At 38.7% G+C, this 24,804-nt stretch overlaps 2 protein-coding genes and 1 long non-coding RNA gene across 19 annotated transcripts in view; 1 reads left to right on the forward strand and 2 right to left on the reverse strand.

Annotated features, from left to right (window-relative positions):
* Nucleotides 1–3,008, reverse strand: part of LRRC28 (leucine rich repeat containing 28) — a 159,124-nt gene extending 156,116 nt beyond the window's left edge. For 2 of the 7 annotated variants that reach the window (XM_038532699.1, XM_038532693.1), the window contains exon 1: nt 2,890–3,008. Coding sequence is in view for 2 of the 7 variants with exons in the window: in XM_038532696.1 (XP_038388624.1) it covers nt 1,542–1,624 (83 nt within the window). In the remaining 5 variants the exon portion in view is untranslated. Of the gene's footprint in view, nt 1–1,541; nt 1,640–2,535; nt 2,713–2,889 lie in introns of those variants that run through there. The other 5 variants (XM_038532698.1, XM_038532697.1, XM_038532694.1 and 2 more) reach the window with 5 other exon arrangements.
* A 212-nt stretch (nt 3,009–3,220) lies between these two features.
* The window catches only part of TTC23 (tetratricopeptide repeat domain 23), a 96,285-nt gene continuing 74,701 nt past the window's right edge, over nt 3,221–24,804 (forward strand). For 2 of the 11 annotated variants that reach the window (XM_038532708.1, XM_038532709.1), the window contains exons 1-2: nt 12,441–12,624; nt 23,519–23,718. In XM_038532708.1, coding sequence (XP_038388636.1) covers nt 12,573–12,624; nt 23,519–23,718 — 252 coding nt within the window. In that variant the 5' untranslated portion in view covers nt 12,441–12,572. The other 9 variants (XR_005356928.1, XM_038532707.1, XM_038532704.1 and 6 more) reach the window with 8 other exon arrangements.
* LOC111095197 overlaps nt 13,717–24,804 on the reverse strand; it is a 67,358-nt gene continuing 56,270 nt past the window's right edge. Inside the window, exons 6-7 of the long non-coding RNA XR_005356930.1 lie at nt 23,821–23,892; nt 13,717–13,731 (exon numbers count right to left, since the gene is read on the reverse strand). This is a non-coding gene — a long non-coding RNA (uncharacterized LOC111095197). The remainder of the gene's footprint in view (nt 13,732–23,820; nt 23,893–24,804) is intronic.

A 24,804-nucleotide genomic window follows, 5' to 3' on the forward strand; every position in this document is an offset into this window, starting at 1 on the left:
ACATACACAGACTCACAGGTCTCTATATAATACTAAGGAAATGTGAAAACACTAAAAAGTTGAGCTTTGTTCAAAGACTCTACATTTTCCTGGGCATCCTTTCTCAAACTCCCCAATAGAAAGTATCTTTCAAAGAAAAATTTTTTTAAGAAAAACTATCTTCCCCTGGGAATTAACACTAAGTTAGTGCAAAACATAGTAACATAAGCTTTCGAAAGCAGTTTTGTAACTTTCTTGGTAATTTTCCATTATTCCAAATTCCAACTCCTAGCTAATAAAAAGGCACTTGCCATTTTATTTAAAAGGACAGGGGATCCCTGGGTGGCGCAGCGGTTTGGCACCTGCCTTTGGCCCAGGGCGCGATCCTGGAGACCCGGGATCGAGTCCCACATCGGGCTACTGGTGCATGGAGCCTGCTTCTCCCTCTGCCTGGTGTCTCTGCCTCTCTCTCTCTCTGTGACTATCATAAATAAATAAAAATTTAAAAAAATTAAAAAAAAAATAAAAGGACAGACAACATGGAATAGTCAATAATATCCCCAACGCAACATGAGAATTCAAAATTTTCCCATTCTGATCCTACTTACACACCTAATTTATAAGACATATGTGACTTGAACAACATACTCAATCTTTCTATATTTTAATTCTCTCATGTCTAGAACAAGGAGAACTAAACTAGAAATAATACCCATGATACTGCATGGGAAGAGGTTTCCTGGATTATTATTCACTGAAGTAGTAAATTGGAAGCAGGTTAGATGTCTCACCAGTGCCTTCAATTTAATATATTTTGATTTTCATCACCAATCTGAATTTTCCCTAGTGTTTCTCATCTCAATTAACAGCACACACCTCTATCCACCTAGCTGTGTAAGCCGGAAAGCTGGAAGTCATGAAGGATTCCATCCTGTCCTTCACCTGCCCTGTCCAATTTAGCTTAACACCGGTGGTTTCCATCTCCAAAATACATCTCAAATCCATCCACATCTCTCCACCGGCCAAAACCAAAAGCCACTGTCATCTCCTGCCTGGCCATCTGTACTACTGGTCTCCCTGTGCCCACTCTGGTCACTTTCTAATACATTAATCATTTTAGCAGTGAGCCTTTAAAATGTAAATCCCATTGTTTCCCTCTCTTGGGTAAACTCACTCCCCAGCGCACACATATCAGCTAAATACAGCCTTGAAAAGCTTTTTTAGAAAATCAGACTCTTATCAGGCACCAAGGGCTCCTCACAATCTAGCCCCATTTGCTTCTCCATTCTCCAGCCTTATCTGGCAGCACCCTCCCTGGCTTCTCACCAAGCTCCTGGGCTTTTCTAGTCCTTTCTGTCTAGTCTCTTTCAAGATCCAAACTTCACACCACTTGCTACTCTCCACTTACCTTGAAAGCACTGTCCCATCAGCCTTCAAGTTTCAAAGTAAAAATCACTTCCCGATCCAAAACTATTCTCCTGTTATTCATTCAGAGAAGCCCCCCCCCCCCACTTTTATATATGACTCCTTGCAATCTGTAATCTAAGTATTTATTGGTGTACCTGTCTATGATCAATGTAGCCAAGGGACTGCAAGCTCCTGAGGGCAGAGATCTTGTTTTCCTCACTCTTGCACGCCTGTCCATGCACAGTATCTAACACAAGGCAGGCCCTCAAACAGCTGATGAGAGGATGAAAGTAGGACAGGTAAGACGCAAGGTAGATTTTTTTCACTCTGTAATCTATGGTCATCTTGTAGATACTATATCCCAAGAGCTTGCTATGTGCCATAAAGATCCCTAATCCGTAAGACTCTGCACTGCAAAAGACATTATTTAGCCTGTTATATAGATTAAAAACAGAAATTTTTCTCAGAGGGTAACTTGCCAGAATTCTAACCCAGGTGGGCCAACTCCAAAGCCTGTGCCCTCCCTGCCTTACAATATAGCCATTCAGGCGCTTCAAGGGGCCTGTGTTTCTTCCCTCTCATCACCGAAGTGGTAGGCGAAGCTTACACAAATATAAGACTACAAAGTAAGACTATATCCAAAACCCACCCTCACTGATGGAAGATCCAGTAAGAGAACTCGGTGAAACTAACTGCTTTCCTTCTCAATCCCGACGGCTGGGAATGGGCTCCTTTAAAACATCACTACACCTCGTTAAAACGCATCTGGCTACAAAGGCAGCTTGGGAGAGAAAATCTGCACAAACGAAATCCGAAAGCTGCCAATAATAAACAATGCTAATGGTTTTCCAAAACGCATTCGCTGGCAATATACAGCCTTTACCAGTATCGGTCATTTTCTTACACCAATTCCCTTGGCTACCTCTTACCTACAGTTAAAGATAAATGGTATACTTCATAATATTAACTGAATAGATACAACTGCACCGCCACAAGTTTTCTACGTAAACACCAATCCACTTTATTGTTTAAAACAAATCAACGAACCCCTCCCACCTTAAGAAAATGCCACACACTTTGAGCAGGTGTGTGTAAAAGGAAAGGAGACCCTCGGACTGACTTCCGTATTTAATGCAGCCGAATACTCACTCCAATTGCCTAATACTGGGATCAGAGAATGCAAAACTGTGTATTAAAAGCATCTGTAAAAGGCTGTTTTCTCAGTAGTCTCAGGCCAACACCTGCCGCTTTGCCCGAGTGAACCAAACACTAAGGTCGTTACGGTTTGGAAGCAGGGAGCCCCGCGGCAGGGATTTCACAGACCGGGTGTCGGGGTTCCCCGGCCGCCGCGGGCGGGGAGGGCCCGGCGACTATGGCGGCTCGGGCCGGGGGACCACTGGCCGCTGCCCCGACGCTTCTGCCGGACCCGGCGTGCTGGCCGGGCGCCGGGCCAGGGCGCCCTGAGCCACGCGAGCCACCGACGCGACAGGCGGCCGCACTCACCTCGGCGCCGGCAGAGCCAGCGCTCCGGGGGCAGGCGGCGCTGGACTGCGAGCCGAGGGTCTGCGGGCGGAGCGGGGCGGGGAGCCGGAGGGGGCGGGGCAAGGCGCGGCCGGCCAGGGGCGGGGCAGGGCGGGGCGGAACTCGCTCGGTGGAGAGCGGGGGGAAGCGGGAGGCGTGGGGAGGAAGACGGAACATCGCGATAATTCGCCTCTGTTCTCGCGGGATCAAAACTCCCTGGACGAGAGGTTCGTTTTCCAAGCGACGTGCCTATTGGCCGAGAGCGCGGCTTCCTCCAGACCTGCCCCGCCCGCCGCTCAGCATTGACTTCCGGCTCCGGCTGGGGTCTTGCTCCATCGATCCCAGTGCTTCGCTTTGCTTTGCTTTTTGGAGGGTTCCACTTAGACGTCTCCAACATCAGGAGTTGCTGATACCGGATCTGTTCTTTCATTCATACATTCATTCAGGCACTCCCGCTTGCATTCATTGTACACAACAATAATCACACCCGAGCGTTTGTTGTGTGCCAGGCAGCGTTCTAAGAGAGCTGTGCATAATCTCCCCAAACCCTGAAAGCAATCTCATGACACAGGTACTATTATTATACTCGTTTAACGAATGAAAAACTGAGGTCCGGTGGGTTCCTGTAATATGGTCAAGGTTGGTTATCAAGCGGTGAGCCTCAGCGTGGGGCTTGAGGGCTCACTGTGCGCGCTGGCAGGTTTGCTCCAAAAAGGAGGCGGCTGATCTAGTCTCTGCTCTGGAGATCCCTGAGGTCTATTTTGAGAAAAGACCGCTGCAAAGGACCATCAGAGCTTAGTGAGTTAAATATTACGGCAATTCCTTGCATGGCCGAGTAGGCGGTCGATAACTTTCTTCAAGATGAAAATATTTATTCCTGTGTCAGCGGAAGGACGCATCAAAGGAAGAGAACTTTATGATGGTAAAAAGAATTCCAAATATTGTTAGGGAACATTTTAAAAACAATTTTATTTTTTTTAAAAATATTTTGTTGGGCAGCCCCGGTGGCTCAGCGGTTTAGCGCCGCCTACAGCCCAGGGCGTGATCCTGGAGACGCAGGATCCAATCCCACGTCGGGCTCCCTGCGTGGAGCCTGCTTCTCCCTCTGCCTGTGTCTCTGCCTCTCTCTCTCTCTCTCTCCTCTCTGTGTATTCTCGTGAATAAATAAATAAAATCTTTTTTAAAAATGTTAATAATGTCAGTTTTCTGAAGTGAACAGTTTTAAAGCTTCCTCTTGTGAAACTTGCTGTCATTTATTGTTCTTTGAAAAGCTTGCTGTTGACTTCTTAGCCATTCATTGACAAGCAACCTTGATTCTATAACTACTTTGCGTTGGTTTATTAGAGATGAATAATCTGAAAAGCAGATTCATACTAAATAACGCCTGTCCAAAACAAGTTTCGAGTTATAATAAAATACTGATTACTTATATATTAAACTGGTCTTCAGAAGTTACTGAAGCATATGGCAAGGTGAACGTCATGTAGTTCTAAGAACTTTGATACACATTTTTAAAAAATATTTTATATACTTATTCATGAGAGACACACAAAGAGAGAGGCAGAGACATGCAGAGGAAGAACCAGGCTTCCTGCAGGGAGCCGTATGGGGGACTCAATCCCAGGACCCAGATCAGGACCTGAACTGAAGGCAGACGCTCAACCGCTGGGCCACCCAGGCGTCCCCACTTTTCTAAATACCTAAGAATTTGTAGTACTTAAGAACTTTTTTTTGCTAAATTTATAATGAGGAAGCCTACAGCCTGTATAACAACAAAAATAAGGTATTAAGGATCAATCAAAATAATACGACTTACTCCTAATATTGGAGAGTGACCCCCAAAATGATTAAAAACAGAACGACAAATTTTTAAAGCGATCGATGTTAGCCACTTAGCTTTCATCTCTTAAAAAAAGAAAAAGAGGAAACATTTTAATGAATTAACTTTACATCCAATGTTTGATCGCAAAAAAAATGAATCATCTTAGCATTAACTTCTACACCTCTGAAATTTCAGGACACAAAAATAACCAAGTGATTCTGTGTGTCAGAATGTCCATTGAAAGGTGTGTTGATTTTCACATCTTGCCTAATTCAAAACACTAAAAAATCCTTAAGCTACCTATTTTGCAATCTTTAGCAAACTGTAGCATCAACAGGCAGCGCGGTATCACTTTAAAAAAATTCCAAGAAAAAGACAACCCCTTTGTAAAATTCCCACCTCTGGCTCCCCAGGATTGGGTTGCAAACTTCGACAAAATACTGTTCTCCACTCCCTATTGGTGCATGCTCTATCATTCATTCTTCGGCTGGAGTTCTGTGAGGTTGCTTTATGGGAAAACGCCGCTATGATTTAGTCTGGAACTTCCTTGCTTTTGACTTTTACATGGCTATTAATTTGTACAAAGAATCCCAAACTGATACAGCGGGAACCAAACTGGCAAATCAAGCTGTGGAGACAACTGTGTAATTCGCTGGAAAAAAAGGAGAACCTCTTCTGCGTGCGGGGTAAATTGACAAAGGATTTTACGACACAGAGATTTGAGAGTTAAAGAAACTTTTCCGGTTTTTCGATAGTATTAAAGGAATAAGCGTCAAAGGAGAAGCAGATAAAATCAGGCACAATCTAAGAGTGACCGGAAGAGCAGTTTTCAGAAAGTGTTTTTAGGGTGAGATTGGAAGATTGTTATTTCCAAATAATCAGTGGATTTTTGAATGGTAAAGGGAACAAGGTAGTAAGATTAATTATAGATTATTATATAGATTATATACCTAAAAAGCTGTGGTTTGTTGTTGCTTTAATACAGATTTAGAGGGACACTTTGTACTATTGTAATTTTTAAGTGAGATGGGTATTTGTGTATGTTATATACCGCATATAATAGACAATGTATGAAAAGATATAAGAAAAAATTAGAGTCAGCTTTGGATCCAAATTTTGTGTGTATTTGTAGATTAGGAAATTCAGAGACAAATCTGTTAAGGACCAAGGAAAATATAATATTGTTACATGAAGCAGAATCAGTAGGTAATTAACATAAGGATAAATTCTCAAAAAAGAAATCCAACGTTTATATTTTCAGAATGACATTTTCACTAAAACTAAAATACGAGGGACGCCTAGGTGGCTCAGTGGGGGTGCCTGCCCCTACAGGGATCAGGCTGCCTGTGAGGCACCTTCCTCTAAATAAGTAAATAAATAAATCTTTAAAAAACACTAAAATATGAAAGTTCAGGAAAATATTGATAAACAAGAATAACTTACATTTGAAATAGCAATATAATCCTTTTTGTAGGATTCAACTCAATATAAAACTCCAAAATACAGCATCTTAAAGATTCTTCATGTGTTCATTTAATGAATATAGCTAGTGGCACATCTATATCTCTACAGGGCACAATTTATAGTGGGTATGCAATGACTATCTCTTAAATGGTTTCTGTTATATGGGGATTTTTTTTTAAGATTTTATTTATTTATTCATGAGAGACACAGAGAGAGGCAGAGACACAGGCAGAGGGAGAAGCAGTCTCCAGGCAGGGAGCCCGATGTAGGACTTGATCCAGGGACTCCAAGATCTCACCTGGGGCCAAAGGCAGGAACCAGACCGCTGAGCCACCCAGGGATCCCCTATATGGAGATTTAAAATAGTAAGGTTAAGTCCCTCAAGAAGCTTATACTGTAGCTGGGAAAATGAGGCTCAAAACATTTAAATAAAAACTTCTGGACAGTTCTTGATGCATAGATGCCGATTGTAGACTACAGGTGCTTCAAGAGCATAGGTTATTGTGAGCTGAAATACTCGGGGAGCTTCACAACTGGCTTACGACCTAATTCAGTCCTGAGCAATGGGCAAAATTTCAGTAAATAAAAAAGAAGGGAAGTAGCATCCCAGGTAGTGGATGAGTTGTTAGCACATATGTGTGAGCATAAAGAATAATCGACTCATGGTTCATTTGGGGACTTTTTGGGCTTTGAAAATAAAAAGGAAGGACATCAGAAGTTGCATGAAGAGTCAAAATTGTCAGAATTAAGGGGTTTGGTCCTGGGTTTTCAGCAGGAGTAAGACCTAAGGAAAGTAGTAATGGGAAAAGATTAAGCTGATAGAGCAATTTAAGATGGTTCCAAGAACAGACTGGAAATTAAAGGATTAAATACTTTAGATAATGGAGTACAGATTGGTAGCAGCCTTATAAGAGATTTTATCAAAGTAACTTTACTTTCTGGTGGCAGACTAATGAATCTTAATGCGTTCCTTTATATTCTTCTAAAGCATTGAGCTTATTTTTTTATTCAGAGGTATAAATACAAATTTTACTAGGTGTAGTGGTAGTTGCGGTGCAATTAACACAGTAAACATGGTTGTTGTTCATATTGGATCAGTTCTTGCTCCTTTGTCTCAGATTTATGTGTATTTTTTGGTTCTATTGAACTGAATAGAAGGAATTTCAGCAACAACAACAACAAAAAGGCAGAAAAAAAACAACCTTATGATTGAAGAACACCATGGGAGGATGGGAGGTGTTCTTACTTGTACTGGAGGCTTTCACTTGACCTGTTTCTCTGAGTCAAGACTAAATTACATACACTCAGTGAGTTGCCCCCGTTTACCAGATAGTTTCCTCAGTGTTGGGCAAAGGTGAACCAAGAATTAGCCCTCCCCCCTACCCCCACCCCCACAAAGCAAAGTGCTTCAGAGACCCTAAACAGGGTGTTTGTCTCCTGCCTCAAACCTGCTTCAAAGGATCCTAAGTTGTTGATCAGTGGTTCTTACTTAGGTAGACGGAGAAGAAAGAATCTGGTTGTGGAAAAGGACTTTGAGACAGTCACCTGCTGCAGATGACTGGTATGGTGGGCTGCAGTGCTCATCAAATCTCTCTTTACTCCCCTCTATGTGCTAGCCATTTCAGGGAAGAAAATGAAATGTTAGCCCATGTGACCTATGTCACTTCTGGCCAATGATGGTGGAATGTTCATCCCCAGTTTTCCAGTCTCTTGGTCTGCCTGCTAGGACTCCCATTACTTAAAGCTTGGATCTCTGAGTTACTGTGAATCATACATCCCCACTGTCCAAGCCCTATTCCCAAACCAAGTGAGTCAGTAGCATGAAGTGATTAATATGTTCCCTCATTTTAGCCCATCCAATCCTGCCCACCTAATTGTTAGCAGGTTTTCTTCTGGGGACATTGGCATTTATTTAAGTTTTCTTTAGTTGAAAAAAAAATTACCCTGATTAACAGTTTCAGATACCAAGTGTATGAGGTATTTGGAGAGAAAAATCACACCATGAAGATGGTTTAATTGTTCATCTAGTAAAGATTTATTGAGGCCCAATAGGTGCCAGGCACTAATGTATTTGATCTACCTATTCATAGAACCATAATACTTTTTTATTTTATTTTTATTTATTTATTTATTTATTTATTTATTTATTTATTTATTTATTTATTTATTCATGATAGACCCAGAGAGAGAGTGAAAGAGGCAGAGACACAGGCAGAGGGAGAAGCAGGCCCCATGCCAGGAGCCCGACGCGGGACCCATCGCAGGACCCCAGGATCGTGCCCTGGGCCAAAGGCAGGCGCCTAACCGCTGAGCCACCCAGGGATCCCCCCATAATACTTTTTTAAAGATTTTATTTATTTTGACAGAGAGAGCACAAGCAGGAGTGCGGCAGAGGGAGAAGCAGACTCCCTACTGAACTTGATCCCAGGACCCTGGCATCATGACCTGAGCCAAAGGTAGATGCTTAACCAAATGAGCTACCCAGCTGCCCCCATGGAACCATGATACTAATCTAGGATTGCTTTTTCAGATTTGGGAGCCTCTGCCACATTGTCTTTGGGAATTGGGGCTGCCCTATCTTAGAAAAATCTTGTAGGGGTGCTCAGTGGCTCAGTCGTGTAGGCGTCTGCCTTCAGGTCAGGTCTTGATTCCAGGGTCCTGGAATGGAGGCCCAGGGGTGGGGCAGACTCCTTGCTCAGCGGGGAGTCTTCTACACCTTCTCCCTCTGCCCCTCCCCCCAGTTGTGCCCGCGCGCACACGCACGCGCTCTCTCTCTCTCAAATGAATAAATAATATCTTTAAGAAAAAATAATAAAATAAAATTTTAAAAAAGAATAAAAAGAAAAGTCTTGTAATCATAGATATTTAAAAGCCAGAATTACACATAAACCTGCATTGTGGTTTCATAGCTATTTTTAATAGCTTTAGTGAGATGTTAATTATATACCGTAAAATTCACTCATTTTAAGGATACAACTCAGTGTTTTTTTTTAAAGAAAATTTACAGAGTTGTGCAAGTATTATCACATTCAAATTTTAGAAGATTTCTATCCTCCAAAGAAACTTTGTGCCCATTTGTAGGCATTTCCCACTCCTACCCTGGTGCAAGCAATCACTAATAAACTTTGTTCCTATAGGTTTGCCTTTTCTGGACATTTAACATAAATAGCATCATTAAGTATGTGGTCTTCATATCTGGCTTTCATAGAGCATGTTTTTGAAGTTTATCCATGTTGTAGCATGTATCAGTACTTCATTTTTATTGCCAAATAATATTCTGTCATAGGTACAGTACCACATTTTGTTGATCCATTCACCAGTTGATGGACATTTGGATTGCTTTTTTAGCTATTGTAAATAATGCTGCTATGAAGATGTATACAAGTTTTTGTGTGAACAAGTGTTTTCAGTCTCTTGGGGATATACACTAGGCATGGAGCTCCTGATTTATGTAGTAATTCTATGTTTACCTTTGAGAGGAATTCCTCATTCTAACCTGAATGTACTATCTTACTTTCCACCTGTGGCATATGAAGGGTCTAATTTTGCTACATCCTTGCCAGTACTTCTTAGTGTCTGTATCTTTGACAAGACAAAGTTGTCTTGTCAACAACTATACAAAGTTATAGTTGTTCTGGTGGGTGTGAAGTGAAGTGTGAAGTGGTTCTCATTATAGTTTTGGTTTTCATTTTCCTAAGGACTAGTGATTTTAAACATTTCATGAGCTTATTGGTCATTCATATATCTTCTTCGGTAAATTGTCTTTTCAAATTTTTTGCCTATTTTTTTACTTAGGTTTTTGTCTTATTTTTGAATTGTGTTTGTTATATATTTTGGATTAACGTCCATTATCAAACATGTGATATATCTACAATTACTTGCAAATATATTCTCCTATTTTGTGAATTGTCTTTTAACTTTCATGACAGTGTCTTTGAAACAAAAGTTTTTAATTTTGATAAAGTCCAATTTATTTTTTTCTTTTTATCAATTGTGCCTTTGGTATTGTACATAGAAATCTTTGTGTAACCCAAGCTCATACATATCCCTTTGTTTCCTAACAGCTCTACAGTTTTAGCCCTTACTTTTAGAACTTTGATCCAGTTGGAGTTCATTTTTGTATATGGTGTGAGGTAGGGGTCCAAATTTGTTATTTTGTATGTGCCTATCCAGTTGTTCCAGCATCATTTGTTGAAAGGACTATTCTTTTCCCATTTAATTACCTGGTACTCTTGTCAAAAAATAATTGACTGTAAATGTAGAGGTTTATTTCTGGACTTTCAATTCTATTCCATTAACATATAGTGTCAGTCCTTAGGACAATATCACCCTGTGTTGATTACTGTCGCTTTGTTGTAAGTTTTTAAAATGGGAAGAATGAGGATACCTGGGTGGCTCAGCGGTTGAGCCTCTTCCTTTGGCTCAGGGCGCGATGCTGGAGACCCGGGATCGAGTCCCACATCGGGCTCCTTGCATAGAGCCTGCTTCTCCCTCTGTCTGTCTCTCTGTGTCTTTCATGGATAGAGAAATAAATAAAATTAAAAAAAAATAAAATGGGAAGAATGGTCCTCTAACTTTGTTCTTTTTCAAGATTGTTTTAGCTATCCTAGGTCTTTTACATTTCTATATAAATCTAAGGTCAAATTCTGCAAAAAAAAAAAAAAAAAGACAGCTGGGATTTTGATAGGTGTTATATAAAATCTATAGATCAATTTGGGGGTATTGCTATCTTAATAATATTAAGGCTTCTAATCCATGAGTATGGAATGTATCTCATTTACTTAAGTGTCCCTTGATTTCTTTCAGCAATGTTATATAATTTTCAGTGTAAATGTTATATAATTTTCAGTGTAAAAGTTTTGTACTTCTTTTAAGTGTAGTCCTGAGTATTTTATTCTTCTTGGTCCTATTGTGCATGGAAATGTTTTCTTAATTTCATTTTCAGATTGATAGATATTCAGTTTTGGTTTATTTTGTGTCCTCTGGCCTTGCTGAAATTGTTTAACAGTTTTAGTAGGATTTTGTTGTTGTTTTCATTTTGTTTTGGGGTGTGTGTGTGTGTGTGAAGATCATGTCAACTGAATTGTGTGTGTGTGTGAAGATCATGTAAACTAAATTTTTTTTTCTTCCTTTCTAATCTGCATGCCTTTTACTTTTTTCTTGCTTTAGTGCACTGGTTAGAATACCCATTAAGTCTTAAATACAAATGATGACAGCAAACATCCTTGCCTTGTTTCCAGTCTAAAAAGAGAAGCAGTCAAACATTCACCATTAAGTGTGATGTTAGCATTAAGTTTTTAAAAAGTTTTTATTGGCCCTTTATCAGATGAAGGAAGTATCCTGCCATTTTTTTTCTGCATTTATTAATATGATCATTCAGTTTTTGCCCCCTATTCTATGAATATGGTGTATTACATTAGTGATTTCAGATGTTAAACCAACCAGCTTTATTTATTTATTCCAGGGATAAATCCCCCTTGGTCATAATATATAATCTTCTTTATATCTTGCCTGATTTGATTTTTCTAATATTTTGTTGAGGACTTTTTGTGTTCAAAAGCATCATGGATATTGGTTTGTTTTCTTATTACGTCTTTGTCTGGCTTTGGTAGCAGGATAATATTGGCCTCACAGAATAGAGTTGCAAACTATTTTTCTGATAGAGTTTGCAAAGATTCATATTACTTCTTTAAAGGTTTAGTAGGATTTACCACTGAAGCCATCTTGGCCTGGGCTTACCTTTATGTAAATATTTTAAATTACTAAATTATTTGCTTGTTATAGTTCTATTCAGATTTTTTATTTCCTTTCAATTCGGTTTTGATGTTTTGTATCCTTCCAGAATGTTTTTCCACTTCATAGCTTGCTGATGCCACAGCTTACCTATGGGCAAGGTTGCTTTTTAACCAGTACACTCTCATACGGTCATAATGGTTGTTGTTTCCCAGGAGCCACTGCCCTGGGGGCTCCTGCCCCGCCCTCAAGCTTCCTACATCCTCCCCCAAGTCAGCCCCCAAGGGTTAACACCTGTAACAGCAGGGGACCTTCTGAACCTAGTTCCAGCATAGTTGCCATCTATACAGATTGGTTGGTCCTCCTGCTAAACCAGTTTTAAATTGTTGAACATCACCTCTTGAAATGGAAGACTGAGACCCCACTTCAGACCTCTTCCTCCTCCCATTTTGTTCTGAGGCTGATCATGTGCTTCAGCATTCTACTGAACAGGTCTGGCAGAAGGAATAGCATCAATTGATTGGATATGTCTGACTGGCAGTTGTGGGAGCCGATTGAGAGGCCTGGGAAGCTTTACCCAAGGCTGGCAGGGAGAGGGTACTGTGTGGCCCTGGGCTGATTTCTAATGAAAATTTAAGCCCCACCTATGGCTATTACAAAGAAAACAAAAGTGACTGATGATAAGCATGTAGCTCCAAGTAAGTGAACTGAAGAGGATGTCTGTGCTAAAGATGTTACTATAAGATGCAACACACATTGACACAGACACATATTTAAAGCAAGGTCATAGATTCACATGTTTCCAAAAGCCAGGCAGGTACCGTGCCTCATTTAATTGGCAGAGATGCACATTTTGGTGTTTAAACATCTCTGAAATTGGAATGCATGTTACCGTTGATGGCAAGTCATAGTTTAATAGCTTTGTGGTTTTATTCTTAGTGGTTATAGGATAGTGATGTATCTGATAATCTTATATCAGTGATGGCTCAGATCAGATTACATTTAGGAAACGAGTGGCAAGTGGCATGGGCTAGGAAAGCCATATCCCTTTATGTCAGCCTTTCACTCTGAAAGAGAGGTATGGTTACAGAGACCTATTCTTTTACTATAAGGATAAAGCAACACAGGAGCAATGACAAATGGCAACTACTTTGGTGCCTCCCTGTCCAGGAGCAATAGGGAGTGGTGGCAACTGGCAATCGCCACGGCTTCTGCCATTCCCCCCTGATGGATTGTTGCCTGTGATGACATAGGCTCAGTATTTTTTTTTAATATTTTTTTTCAATTTTTATTTATTTATGATAGTCACAGAGAGAGAGAGAGAGAGAGGCAGAGACACAAGCAGAGAGAGAAGCAGGCTCCACGCAGGGAGCCCGACATGGGACTCGATCCTGGGTCTCCAGGATCAGGCCCTGGGTTGAAGGTGGCGCTAAACCGCTGAGCCACCCGGGCTGCCCGATAGTGTTGTTTTTATAGGAAGCCAAAAATCTCAAAAGCCAGATCCTAAACCTTCTAATTTTAAAGTAATGGCTTAATTTTTTTTTTCCCCTTTCTGGCCAAAAAGAAAAAAAAAAAAAGCATGTGCAAGTTAGATCCAGCCTGTGAGTGCTTGGATTAAAATGGCTCTTTTAAGGATTTAATATTTTAAGAGGCAATGTGAGACAAACCACTTGTTACAGTTAAGCCGAAAAAAGAAAGAAAAATCCGCTCAATTTCAAAGTTTAGCACTAGGTTCAAGGCCCAGAGTAGCAAATATTACAGAGCATATTACTCACATAGCTTCTAAAATTTCTTCTCTGCCTCCCCTAAGTAGAAGATAAGAAAGTGTGGTTAGATTTGTTGAAGATGTTACATTTCCTTGTTATAAAAGTGTATGATTACTTTTTAAAATGCCATCTTAGGTTTCCAAAGCAAGAATATTTGCTTCCCACTCCTAAAGACTGGTCAATGAAAGTCAGAATGATGTGGTAGGAAACCACCAAATTCTTAGACGACTGGAGTCCTGATTCTGCCTGTGTGACATGGGGCAAGTAATTTAGCTTCTGTCAGCTTCATTGTCCTCAGTTATAAAACAGAGATAATCATACCTGTCTCCCACATGGCTATGGCAAGGGCCACAAAAGATAAAATATGGGAAAGCATAAAGGGTTATGTAAATACCAGTTGATATTGCCCAAATCATGTGAGTAGTTGGACCAGCACAGATTTTTGAATCTCAGATTCCCAAACCCAATCTCCTGCTCTTTTTGTAGACCATAACACTTACTGAAATGATCAAATCATCAACTAGTGGGCTGAATAGATGAGAAAGCTTAAGTCAAGAGCTTGTTAGAAAAAAAGTCAGCCACCATTTTGGCATCAGAGATAGCACGGAGTCTCTGTACAGCAGGGTTTAGGGAAAGCTTAAATGTTGAATCAAAAGATGAGCCTTCCACGTTTTGAAGGGCTACCCAAGAATGGTTTTGCTGGGATTGATTGGCCTCTGAAGTTTTCTCAGACTGGCCTTCAACCAATTTCTTCCCTTTCTCATGTTTTCATTCTATATTGTCTCATGAAAGAAAGAAAAGTTCTGACTTTCTTCCTTCTTGGTGAAAATGTAAAGCTCTATTTTGGATTATTAAGGGGTGGCCACCTTTACCTTGGTAGGTAGGTCCAGGTTAACTGCTCAACACTTAACCTCTAGACATCTCAAATTCTATTTGTATAAAGGCATAGAAGGTTACTAATTTTTTTTAAAAGGAAAGGAAAAATATTATCTTTAAAAAGATGTCTCTCAGGACTAGTGATATATTTTTAGCTTCTTTTTTCTTCTAAAAATTTTTTAAAGTAAGCTCTATACCCAACATGGGGCTTGAATTCATGACCCTGAATCAAGTGTCACATGCTTTACTGACTGAGCCAGCCAGGTGGCCCAATATATTTCTAACTTCTGAGTTGGACATTCTTCTTCTTTTTTTTTTTTTTTTTTGAATTGGACATTCATTTTTTTTTTTAATTTTTTTTTTTGAGTTGGACATTCTTATAGAAATTTTCTCCCATAGCCTCAAATTCAATCTGGCTGAGACCAAATTGATTATCTTATCAAAAGGATAATTCTCATTTATCTTGTTACTTCTGTCCATGACATTACTGTGTTTTAGGGGTCAGTAAACTTTTTCTGTAAAGGGCCAGATAATAAATACTTTAGGCTTTGAGAGCGATACGGTTTCTATCACAAATACTCACTTCTGCTGTTGTAGTACAAAAGTGGCCATAGATAAGATGTAGATGGATTAAAAGGGCTGTGTTCCAATAAAGCTTTATTTATGAAAACAGACAGTGGGCAGCACTTGGCCCATGCCATAGTGTGCCAGCACCTATCTAGAGTTCCTGGATGAAAATGTCAAAGTCAGTTTTGACTGTTTCCCTTCTTCAATTTTTACATCTAAGCAGCTCTCAAGTTGAGTAATTACTTCTTTCAGTAATTCTTATCCTTCCCATCACTTCCCTTCTCACTGCTGCTGTGCACATGAATTCATTCTATACAATATTCAGTGATTCGTGCGACTGGTGGTAAGGGCTGGCTGCAGGACCATACCCACTTAGTAAAGAGGGTACCAAAATTTCTAGGGGGATGATTTTTTTTTATTGGTTTTTTTTGTTTTTGTTTTTGTTTTTTTTATTGGCTAGGGGGATGATTTAAGAAGCATATAAAATATTCTAATTTTAACTTTAGGGAAAATACCTGCTTTGTCAGAATATAAATTATAGAAAGTAAAACCAATGAAATCTTACATGAAGGGCCATGGTTAAAAATGGTTGTCAAACGTTGCTCAAATTTAGAATTTCCCAAGGTATGCAATGTTTAAAATTGGTGATGCTTAATGTGATGTTAGGTGGAACACAGACCAACTTTTATTTTTTTTTTATTTTTTATTTTTTAAAGGGAAATTTTTTTTTTTAAGATTTTATTTATTTATTCATAGAGACAGAGAGAGAGAGGCAGAGACACAGGCAGAGGGAGAAGCAGGCATCATACAGAGAGCCCGACAAGGGACTCGATCCAGGGTCTCCAGGATCACACCCCAGGCTGCAGGCGGCGCCAAACCGCTGGGCCACCGGGGCTGCCCCAGACCAACTTTTAAAATATTATTAATACTTGTGTTTTTATTTTAACATGTATTGGAGAAAATATGATGTCAAACCCATAATATATCTGGTTATTTTTTTAGGGTGAAGCTGAAGTAAATATTTAGGTTTTTAAAAAGTTGTAGCCTTAAAGAAAAAGTTAATATTGTAGGCAGAATATAGATATGCTAACAGTTGTCAAGATGGTAAAAGAAAAGTTTGAAAATCAGTGACCACTTTACTGCCTATAGTTTCCATTATATTTGCCTACTAATTAACAGATCTGTCTCAGCATTGTCACTTATCTTTCTTGATAAAACCTTGAGGAGCTCATCACCACCTGCCAAATAAAGTCAATTAAACTCTTAACCTAAAATCAATGTCTTCTAAGCCTGGCTCCAGCCTTCCAGTCTTCCTCTACCTCCTGGCTTTCCAAACAGTGCTCAGAAAGTACCAGTTGCCTAAGAGTTAATGAGTGCTCCAGAAAAGAGGATTTCTTTTTTTTTTTTTTTAATTATTTTTTTTTTTTAAAAGAGGATTTCATAGTCCAAAAAGTTAGGGAAAGTGTTGCATACTGTATCCCTCTGAGTTCTATTCACAAGGAATTATACCATGTTCAAACCTTTGAGGAGAACCGAGGTAATGAAACTTGTCCATGTTTATCATAGAACAACATATCCTGTTGTGGAAACAGTCTGTGTGTTTATCAGCTTACTTGATCATCTTTGTCGATAACCCTCTCTTTTAGATTGTACATTAATGTCTTGTGTGTCTAGTGTAATAGGTTGGTTTGGAAAATGCTGTTCTATATCCATGTCTCCAACCTTCCCCCACTCCCCCTGCCAAACTTACCAACCAAACTGAACCACCCCCCATTAGATATCTACCCAATTCATTTGCACTTTTGAGCCTTTGCTAATTATGCACTCCACTTGGGGTGCTTTCTCCTCTCTGTCCTTGTTCTCAGAATCTTTTCAGCCAAGCAACCTGATATCCCACAACAGTAATGGTTCCTATTTCTGAAGTCTTAATACTTCCCACTTTTCCAGCATTTATAGTACCCAGTATCAGTATCATGGCAGCTGTATACCTGATCTTTTTTCCTGCTAGATTTTGCATTTCTCGGAGTTACTGTTTTCCACATAGTACGTTGTTTATAGTAGAAATTTAATAAATAGTTGATGAATGAATAACAATAAGGGTGAAATTTGAAATAACTTATCTATAGTAAATAATAGAATCAGAGTCTGAAGGATCTACATGGGGAGAGGGACAAATGGAGAAGGATCTCTGAAAGGCTGATACATATATATACATACATATATATGTGTGTATATGTATACTTATATTTTAAAACAGTTTTATTAATTGATATAGAAAAGTGTGCAATCTGATAAATCTTGATTTATGTGTATACCCATGAAACTAGCACCTCAATCAAGATAATAACATAACCATCACTCCAAAATGTTTCTTCATATCTCTGTCATTTCTATATCCTCCTCCTCCCTGCATCTTCTCCTCTGCAATGCCTCTCACTACCAGCCCGGTTCAAGACAACCACTGATCTGCTTTTGGTCGTTATACATTGGTTTGCATTTCCTAGAATTTTATAGAAAGGGAGCCATATAGTATTTATACTCTCTTCTTTCTGGCTTCTTTCACTCAGCATAACTGAAGCAATTCATGTTGTAGCATATCTGTTCCTTTTTATTGCTGAGTATTATTGCATTGTATAGTTTTGTTTATCAGTTTACCAACTGATGGGCATTTGAGTTGTTTCTAGTTTTGGTTATTAAAAATAAAACTCCTTTGAACGTTTGTGCATAAGTCCTTGTATGAACATGGGCAGCCCTGATGGCCCAGCGGTTTGGTGCTGCCTTCAGCCCAGGGCCTGATCCTGGAGACCTGGGATTCAGTCCCATGTCAGGCTCCCTGCATGGAGCCTGCTTCTCCCTCTGCCTGTGTCTCTGCCTCTATCTCTCTCTGTGTCTGTCATGAATAAATAAGTAAAATCTTAAAAAAAAAAAAAGTCCTTGTATGTTCATTTCTCTTATGTTGTATGTCTCTTATGTTCTATCTAGGAGTTATAGTACTTTTTTTAAAGATTTATTTATTTATGATAGACATAGGGAGAGAGAGAGAGGCAGAGACACAGACAGAGGGAGAAGCAGGCTCCACACCGGGAGCCCGACGCAGGACTCCATCCCAGGACTACAGGATCGCGCTCTGGGCCAAAGGCAGGCGCCAAACCGCTGAGCCACCCAGGGATCCCCTCTATCTAGGAGTTAAATGAATCATGTGCTATGTGTGTATCTAGCTTATTAAGAAACTGCCTGCCTGGCTCAGTTAGTAGAGCATGCAACTCTTGATCTCAGGGCTGTAAATTGAGACCCCACACTGGGTGTAGAGATTACTTTAACAAAACAAAATCTTTGAAAAAAGAAACCGCCAATTTTTTTTCCCAAAGTGATTGTAGGATTTTGCATGCCAACCAACAGTGTGTGAGAGTACCTATTCCTCCTCCTCCCAGTGCTTAGTATCATCAGTCTTTTCAGTTTTATTCATTCTGATTGGTGCAAGTGGTATCTCATTGTGGCTTTAACTTGTATTTCCATAATGACTAATGATGTTGACATGCACCTTTTCATGTGCCTATTTGTCATTGATATATCTTCTTTGATGATGTGTCTTCTAAAATATTTTGCCCATTTTTAATAGTGGCTATGTTTATTAGTTTTAATTATACAAGTCACATTCATTTTTTTGGCAGATTTATTCCTATTTCATATTTTTGATGCTATTATACACAGTATTGTATTTTAATTTCAATGTGTCCACATCCAGAAATGGATATTAGATTTTTGTCAAGTTCTTTTTTGGGTGTTGATAAGAGGATCCTGCAGTTTTTCTTTTGTAGGTTACTAATATTATGAATTATATTGACTGCTTTGTGAATGTTAAACCAATTTTACATTCCTGAGTTAATATTGTACTTGGTCATGCTATATTTTCTCTTTTACATATTACTGGGTTTAATTTGCTAAGATTTTGTTTTGAATTTTTGCATCTATATTACTGAGGGATATTGGTCTGCAATTTTCTTTTGTTGGTTTTGTCTTATTTTGGTATCAGGGTTTCATAGAATTAGTTAGGAAATATTCTTTTTTTCCATTTTCTGGAAGAGATTGTATAAAATTAGTGTTATATCTTCCTTAAATATCTGGTAGAATTCACTAGTGAAGCTATCTAGGCCTGGAGTTGTTTTTCCCTTTCCTTCTTTTCTTTTTCTTGGAAGATTTTTAAAATACAAATTCAGGGGATGCTGGGGTGGTTCAGTAGTTGCCTTTGGCTCAGGTTGTGATCCCGCGGTCCTGGGATTGAGTTCTGCATCAGGCTCCCTGCCGGGATGTTCTCCCTCTGCCTATTTCTCTCTCTGTGTCTCTCATGAATGAATGAATGAATGAATAAATAAATAAATAAATAAAATCTTTTAAAAAAAAACAAAGTCAGTTCTTTCTTTCTTTCTTTTTTTTTTTAAGATTTATTTATTTATTTATTTATTTATTTATTTATGATAGACAGAGAGAGAGAGGCAGAGACACAGGAGGAGAGAGAAGCAGGCTCCATGCCGGGAGCCCGACGTGGGACTGGATTCCGGGACTCCAGGATCGTGCCCTGGGCCAAAGGCAGGCGCCAAACCGCTGAGCCACCCAGGGATCCCGCAAAGTCAGTTCTTTAATAGGTATAGGGCTATTCAGATTATCTGTTTATTCTTGAGTGAGCCTTAGTATTTTGTGTCTTTAAAATAATTTGTCCATTCATCTAAGCAGTCAAGTGTATTGGCATAAAATTTTCATAACATTCCCATAATAAACTTATAATATTTGTAGAATCTGTAGAATCTATTTGTAGTGGTGCCATCTCTCTCATTCCTGATATTGGTGACTTTTGTCTCCTCTCTTTTTTTTCCTGTTTAGTCAGGGTAGAGATTGATTAATATGATTGGTCTCAAAGAACCAAAATTTTACAAATATTATAAGTTTATTATGGGAATGTTATGAAAATTTTATGCCAATACATTGTATTTTGATTTCTTCTTTGAACAGTGGTTGGGTTTTTTTTTTTAAATTGTGTTATTTAGTTTCCAAATATTTGAACATTTTCCAGATACCTTTCTGTTATTGACTTAAAATTTAATCCCTTTGTAGTCATAATCGAGAATATATTTTGTATGTCTTGTATCCTTATAAATTTACTGAAACTTGTTTTACCACCCAGAATAAAATGTGTCTTAGTGTCCATGTGCACTTGAAAAGAATGTGTATAATGTGTATTCTACTCTTCTTGAGTATAATATTCTAGTAAATGTCAAATCATGTTGGTTGATGATGTAGTTCAAGTCTTATGTATCCTTAACTGATGTTCTGCCTACCTGGTGTATCAGCTATTAAGAGCAAGGTATTTAAATCTCAGAGTATAATGAAGGATTTGTCTATTTCTCCTTGCTTTTCCATCAATTTGGGGTCCCATATTTTGAAACTGTTACTAGGTATATAAACACTTAGAATGATTATATCTTCTTGACTAATTGACCTTTTATAATTATAAAATGACCTTCTTTATGATAATATTCTTTGCTCTACAATTTACTTTGATCTTAATATAGATCCAAGTTTGTTTTTGACTAATTTTAGGATATTATTTTCCATCATTTTACCTTTAATCTAATTTGTCCTTCTCTATTTGAAATGAATTTCTTGTAGGCAGCATACAGTTAAGTTTTGCATTTTTATCTAATCTGTTGATGTCTATCTCTTAAGTGGGAGGTTTAGACCATTTACATTTAATCTGATTGTTGATAAAGTCTATCATCTTGCTATTTATCTTTTATTTGTTCCATCTGTTCTTTGTTCCCTCTCCCCACTTTTTTTCTAGTTTCTACTGGATTGCTTTTATGAGCCCTTTATCTCCTTTGTTGGCTTATTACCTATAATTCTTTATTTTGTTATTTTAATGATTGCTTAGAGTTTATACTATAGGTCATACCTTCAATTAATATACCACTCCATATACAATGTAAGAACTTCACAATTCCATTTCTTCCTTCCTAGCCCTTATGCTACTGTTGTCATACATTTCACTTATACACATATGTTATAAGCCTCACAGTACATTATTTTTTCCTTAAAAAATGTTATCTTTTAAAGAGATTTAAATAATATGAAAACAGCTACATATTTTCCCATGTAAGTATCATTCCCATTGTCTTCATTCCTTTATGTAGATCTAGATCTTCCATTTGCTATCATTTTCCTTCCTTCTGAAAGACTTTCTTTACTAATTCTTGAAGAACATTGGAGTATGTATCTGCTGATGATTAATTTTCTCAGTTTTTGGTTTTAAAAGATATTTTCACTGGTACAGAATCTTAACTTGACAAATGTTTTTCTTTCCAGTCTGTTGTTTCACTCCCTTCTCATGTGCATTTTTCCTGCAAGCAATACGCTATCGTCTGTATCTTTTATTTTTTCATACTAATATGTTTTTTCCCCTTACATTTAAGATTTTCTCTTTACCTTGGTTTTGAGCAATTTGGTTATCATATGCCTTGATGTAGCTTTCTCTGTTTCTTGTGTTTAGTGTTCATTGAACTTCCTGAATGTCTAGCTTTTTACTGTTCCTCAAATATGGAAAATTTGGGGCTGTTATTTCTTCAAATATTTTTTTCTGTCTCCGCTACAATCTACTTTCCTATAAAGACTCAAATTGCATATATACTAAGCAATTTGAAGTTGTTTCACAACTCATGATTTTTTTAGGTGGTTTCTTTTGCTGTGTCTACAAGTTCAGTCATCTTTTCATCTGTAATATCTAATCTGTCATTAATCCCTCTAGTTCATTTTTCATCTCACATAGTATTTTCATATATAGAAGTTAAATTTGGGCCTTTTTTAAATATCTTATGTATCTCTAAACTGTTTAAACATATGGAATACAATTATGATAACCACTTTAATACTCTACTAACTTACATCTGTGTCAGTTCTGGGTTCTGATTGATTGATTATTCTTCTCATGATGGCTTATGTTTTCCTTTCCCTTTGCATGCCTAGTAATCTTTGATTGGATGTCAGACTTTGTGAATTTTACCTTGTTGTGTGCTAGCTATTTTTGTATTCCTATACATCCTTGAGTTTGTCTTCTGGGGCAGTTAAGTTTTAGAAATAGGCTGATTCTTTTAGGTCTTATTTTTATGCTTTGTTGGGTGAGTCTAAGCAGTGCTCAGGTAAGGTAGGGTAAGGGTAATTTCACACTAGTGAAACAAAACCCTTCTGAGTGCTTTACCCAATACATCATGAATTATGAGTTTTCCAGTCTGGTTGGTGGGAACAGGCATTGCTAACCCTATGTGAATGCCAGGCATTGTTCCTTTTTTAATATTATTAAATGAATCTTTCCCCAGACTCAAGTATTTTTCTTATTCACATGCTGATCAGTATTCTCTCCCCTTATTTGTAATGGTCCCTCTGCTAATTTCAAGAATCCTCTATCTCTGCATCTATATCCTCTCCAGTAATCTATCCAATAAATTCTAGCTATCTTGTTCTCCCCAGATCCTCAGCTCTAGTTCCTCAACGCAGAGTCTACCAGGCTACTTCTGTGTTTCTGCTCCCTGCACGTCCTGAATACCTCAAAGCAATACATTGGGGAAATCATGGATCTCACTTTATTTCTTTTTTCCATTGATCAGGTTGATATCCTGTTTCTTTAAAAAAAAAAAAAAGATTTTTATTTATTTATTCATGAGAGACACACGCACAGAGAGAGAGGCAGAGACACAAGCAGGCTCCATGCAGGGAGTCCAACGTGGGACTCGATCCCGGGTCTCCAGGATCATGCCCTGGGCTGAAGGCGCACTAAACCACTGAGCCACCTGGGCTGCCCTTATATCTTATCTCTTGAAAACCATGTTCCCATAGCTTTTTTGTCTATGTGGAGTTTTTTTGGTTTGTTTTTGTGTGTTGGTTGGTTGGTTGGTTGGTTGGTTATTTCAGGAAAGAGAATAATCTAGTCCTGTTGCCCCATCTTGACCAGAATTGAAAGTTTAATACGTCATTTTTTTACTGCTTCAAGGTCAATTGGGGTTCAGGTGATCTACGCTGGATTCTTTGAGAATTGTTTGGGCTTGCCTGATTTCTCCTGTATATGCATATGTAAAATACATATATGAATATGTATATTTGAACGAACGAGCAGTGTTTGATTTAGTTAAAAGTGGAAACCAGCCTGAAAGTTTTACAAAGAAGTTAGTACCAGTTATCAGGATCTTTTTTGATGGAATACTGCTAATTTCAAAGAAGTCATGGGTAGAGCATTAAAATTTTCCTAGATTTAGCATCAATTTCTAGGAAAAATGTGTATTTGTGTAAGTAACTATGGAAATTATCATTTAACACCTTTATTTTCTTATTTAAAAATTAGAGGACAATGTCTATAAAAATATGCAAGAATCAAAGGAAACCCACATATCCAATCACCTAGATGAAATTGTTGCTGCTGTCAGCGTAACGCCTAGAAAGAAGATCCAAAACAAACTGCCTCAGACAGCACTCTTCCAGCCTCCTCGAGAGAAACTCCACCTCTGTGAAGAGAAAGCGAAGTCCTATTCTAGCAGTCACAAAGTAAGGACCCTTCATTTTCTACACCTGTGCTCTGGTAACTAGTGAGAATTTAGGTTACATTTCTAACCTAAGAAGTTTGATACAAGAGAGTATATAGAGTACCTTTATCACAGAATGAGTGGGTGTAGGCCATCAGGGCTCCAGGCACAGCACTTGGCACAGTCAACATCATACCTGCTGAATGACCGCACAAAGGAACAAACACGGTTACCCTGACTCTGGCAAGTGTATACTAGACCAACTGGTTGTAGGTTTGACCTATCAGTCTTTTTCCATCTGTATAGACCTATTTATTGAGCTCCCCCTAGTGCCAGGTCTAGGCACTGGAATATAACACAAAGCGATGAAACTTCTACAGCTTACAATTCTTACATTCTTGATCTTCTTGCTTTCCACATACATCTGTCCCATTCTCTCCTCAAAGTTTTACGCATTCAAAAAAATAAAATAAATAAATTAAAAAAGAAGTTTTACTCATTCACTTGTTCATTTAATATGCGTTTCTCTACCACCACTTACGTTAGGCCCTACTGTCCGTTTTTTTTTTTTTTTTTCACAAATAGCTACTGTATACCTACTATGTGCCAGGTGCTATGCAGGTGCTGGGGGCACATATGGGAAAGCTACAGCTTCTGCCTCAGAGGGACTCATGGTTTGGTTGGGATGCTAGGCAGGAGGCAGACAATGGCAGTCAATGCTGTGATGGACACAAGTTCAGATGAAACCAATTCACAACATGGCATGAGGGTAAGCAGTGGGCATGGAGATAGTGAATGGAGAGCAACCAAAGTGCTTCTTGGGATGGGAGTTACTTGGACAGCACTGATAACAGTGCTTACGAGTTGGCCAGGTAAGGGAGAGGACAATGGTGTTCTGGGCAGATAGAGAATAGAGTATTATTAACTATAGTCACAGATGCTGTATGTTACATCACCAGGATTTAGTTATTTCATAACTGGAAGTTTGTACCTTTTGACCACCTTCATCCATTTTACCCACCCCCTACCCCTGGCAACCATGAGTCTGTTCTCTGCATCTGTGAGGTTTTTTTGTTCTTGTTATTTAAGATTCGACACATAAGTAAGA

The sequence above is a fragment of the Canis lupus genome, chromosome 3 (genome assembly GCF_011100685.1).
Source record: "Canis lupus familiaris isolate Mischka breed German Shepherd chromosome 3, alternate assembly UU_Cfam_GSD_1.0, whole genome shotgun sequence".
Taxonomy (NCBI): Eukaryota; Metazoa; Chordata; class Mammalia; order Carnivora; family Canidae; genus Canis; species Canis lupus.